The sequence below is a fragment of the Etheostoma spectabile genome, unplaced genomic scaffold (genome assembly GCF_008692095.1).
Source record: "Etheostoma spectabile isolate EspeVRDwgs_2016 unplaced genomic scaffold, UIUC_Espe_1.0 scaffold393, whole genome shotgun sequence".
In the NCBI taxonomy this organism is placed as follows: domain Eukaryota; kingdom Metazoa; phylum Chordata; class Actinopteri; order Perciformes; family Percidae; genus Etheostoma; species Etheostoma spectabile.
In genome coordinates this window covers 553,162-556,334 of record NW_022605598.1, presented here as the reverse complement: position 1 = coordinate 556,334, position 3,173 = coordinate 553,162, and the positions used below count along the sequence as shown (strand labels likewise).

At 43.7% G+C, this 3,173-nt stretch overlaps 1 protein-coding gene across 1 annotated transcript in view; it reads right to left on the bottom strand.

Annotated features, from left to right (window-relative positions):
- The window catches only part of clmpa (CXADR like membrane protein a), a 100,419-nt gene that overhangs the window by 1,817 nt on the left and 95,429 nt on the right, over positions 1 to 3,173 (bottom strand). Inside the window, exon 5 of the mRNA XM_032511555.1 lies at positions 1,464 to 1,586. Coding sequence (XP_032367446.1) covers positions 1,464 to 1,586 — 123 coding nt within the window. The remainder of the gene's footprint in view (positions 1 to 1,463; positions 1,587 to 3,173) is intronic.

Genomic DNA, 3,173 nt, shown 5'->3' with positions numbered 1-3,173 from the left:
CACACACACACACACACACACACACACACACACACACACAGTCGTGTAAGACAGAGTATACTGATAGTGAGCTTAAAAGTGAAATTAAAACTGAAATACATTTTCTGTTCTAGAAGTGTTTTCCCTAATGTAGAACTGTGAATACTACCAGCCAATAAAAATCCCAATAAATCATACAGAAAATACTTTGGTTAGCAGGTGCCTTACTTTCTAACCCCCCACCTTAACAGGTCCTGGGATGTAGTCTTGTATGACGTGTGGTAAGTATGTAGGTTGCCGTTTGTAAAGGTGTGATAATAGCGGGTCTTCAAATGAAACCCACCATGTACTTACTGTAACACATGTATTGGTAAAGTGTACTAGATTGCCTAGTGAGATTACAAACGTTCTCTACTTGTAGTAGGTGCAAGAAGAACTCATGTAAACAACGTTAGCGTATGCTAGCTGTGTGGAGATGCCAGGTTCCAGAGCAGCGGGCTCTGGGTCCAGAAGACTGACAGTCTGTCCAGATGATTACATTACACGGCGTGCAGACCTGGCATATTTTTCACGTCTTACTGTAAAGGAAGGATTTATTTCAACCAAAAAAAGAGTTGCTGATTGTTGTGAAGAGACTTAATTAAAACAATTTTGACGAGTTATACTTAGTTTCTGTACCCTGGAGATCCAGAGTTCCTCGCAAGGGCACAATATGAATTTGCTCAGCGAGTTACTCTGGCGTTAAGTAATGCTGCTTAACTATGCCCTTGTAGCTGAGCTGCACCAATCACATCAGTGTATCTGATGTAGGCGGGCCAGAGGCGAGCTGCACCAATCACATCAGTGTATCTGATATAGGCGGGCCAGATGCGAGCTGCACCAATCACATCAGTGTATCTGATTGAGGCGGGGCCAGAGGCGAGCTGCATCAATCACATCAGTGTATCTGATATAGGAGGGGCAAGAGGCAAGCTGCACCAATCACATCGGTGTATCTGATATAGGCGGGGGCAGAGGCAAGCTGTACCAATCACATCGGTGTGTCTGATTTAGGCGGAGGCAAGCTGCACCAATCACATCGGTGTATCTGATGTAGGTGGGGCCAGAGGCAAGCTAAACAGATGAGGACAGTTTAATCTAGCAGTTAGCTCCGCTGGTAGCTAAGCTTATGGGGCTTGGGTTCATCACCCCGTGAGAGATTTTCAAACGCATGCTCGGTGCAAGGTGGGCAACTTTCATTACTCAATGCCAGACCCTTAATCTTCTGGCTTTGGGTATGGATTTCCAGGCTAAAGTGTGTTTTATGATGAGTTAGCAAACATTTGTCACCGGGGATAAAAAATATTATATGTACAGCAGAAAGCGGGAAATCCTACGCACCATGATTACAACATTACACTGCTGTCAGAAAAATGTGTGTGCAAGCGGCCCTCACTTCTAAATCAAAAGTCACACATTTTGTTCATCGAGGGTTTTCCACTCACAGTGTATCTTGACCTCCACGGTACAGCTCTGTTCTCCCACATCGTTGCTGGCTGAGCATTTGTAGACTCCAGTGCTGTCCTTGGTCAAGTTCCTTAACGTCACAATCTCTGGGTTTTTCAAATCTAATAGTACCAACACAGAGAAAACTGAACATAGGAGTGGATTCTTGTCTCATTTTGTGGTTTAAAAGAGCTTACATGTTTGTACTGTTGAGTTAAAGGTGCACTATGAGTTCCTGCATGGCACAAAAAAATAAGAAAAGAGACAGTAATGCACAGAGCCCTCGAGTTTACAACCTTGCCTATACATAGCTATATAGGTACAGTATTCTATCAAAATGTATCCCTCAGACATGTTTCCTAGTTAAATGCTATCTTTATGAGCCGGAACACCATTAATTGCCCAAAGTGTGCGAATGATACTTCCCCTATTTCAAGTTGTACTCCTCTCAAGCACCGTTTAGGACAGTTGTTCAAGGGCAGCCAGCTGGCCCAGAGCGGCGTTCCACAAATCAGTGCTGGCGCAGAGGAGGCCTTCGTTAGAATGGAGAGGTCAGGTCACTTAATGCAGAGGAGTCCCCCAAGATAAACAGACTAGGGGTGACCGGGATATTCTGGTTGACAATTTTATCTACGATTGTATGCAAGAATTCTCCCCCATTTAGCATCTGTGAAGGACACCTTTAGGTCTGTTTCCCATGTCATTTTAGAGGACAATATATTTGAGTCTGAGTCTGTAAGGATCATAGCGTAATAAGCAGAGGCTTCATGGCCGCAACAAAAAATTTTAGGACCTTCTCTAGCTTGTCACCGCTCGGTGGGACTAATGAAGGGGGGCCGAAGACCTGCACCACGAGGTGTCTTATCTGAAAATACTTCCATTGTTTATCATCTGGTAAGTCAAATCCCTTTCTAAGTGCCTCAAGCGATGTCCCATCATGGTACAAGTCTCCAAGCACCCTAATCCCTTTTTGCCACCAGAGCTTCCAAAGGAAGGGAGATTTATTTATACACAGCTTGGGATTTTGCCAGATTTGAAGATCTTAGCTACTCTCTTCCACACCCACTGAATGTGGGACAAAATGGGATGTAACTTATTCTGTGGGGCTAATTTAGCTGTGATGTATGCTATGGGTGTAAGAGGGGAGTACTCCATGCTTTCGAGGTGGAACCACGGGGGAGGGCTCTCTTCGAGGGTAAAGACCACTATGCCATATGCCTAATGGTGAACGCATAATGGTAAAAGAGCAAATTATTTGTTATTCCAAAAAAATGTATTACAAAGTTAATCAAACTGTTTGAAATAGCGCAAAGAAATTCAGAGTGGGAGAGCCTGTAGCAAGTAGTTGAAAGTTATTTTAATGATGTTTGCCCTGCCACACATAAAGAGATACAATGGCGAATGGAAAAGAGAGATACAGTTTGTCCAGAAGGGGTTCAAAATTTGAATTGATTAGATCCGTCAATATGGGGGGGGATATTGTCTGCATACATCATCAATTTATGACATTTGTCACCAATTTGTATGTCTGGAAAAGAAGGTTCTCTACATATAGCCACTGCTAGCGGTTCAAGTGCAGCTGCCTCTTCCCAGTTCAAATGGGAGGGATATGATGCGGTTTGTAAGCACTGACGCTGTGGGGTTAGAGTATATGAGGCTAATCCAAGTTATGAACTTTTTGCTGAAGCCGAAACATTCCAGGGTGGAGA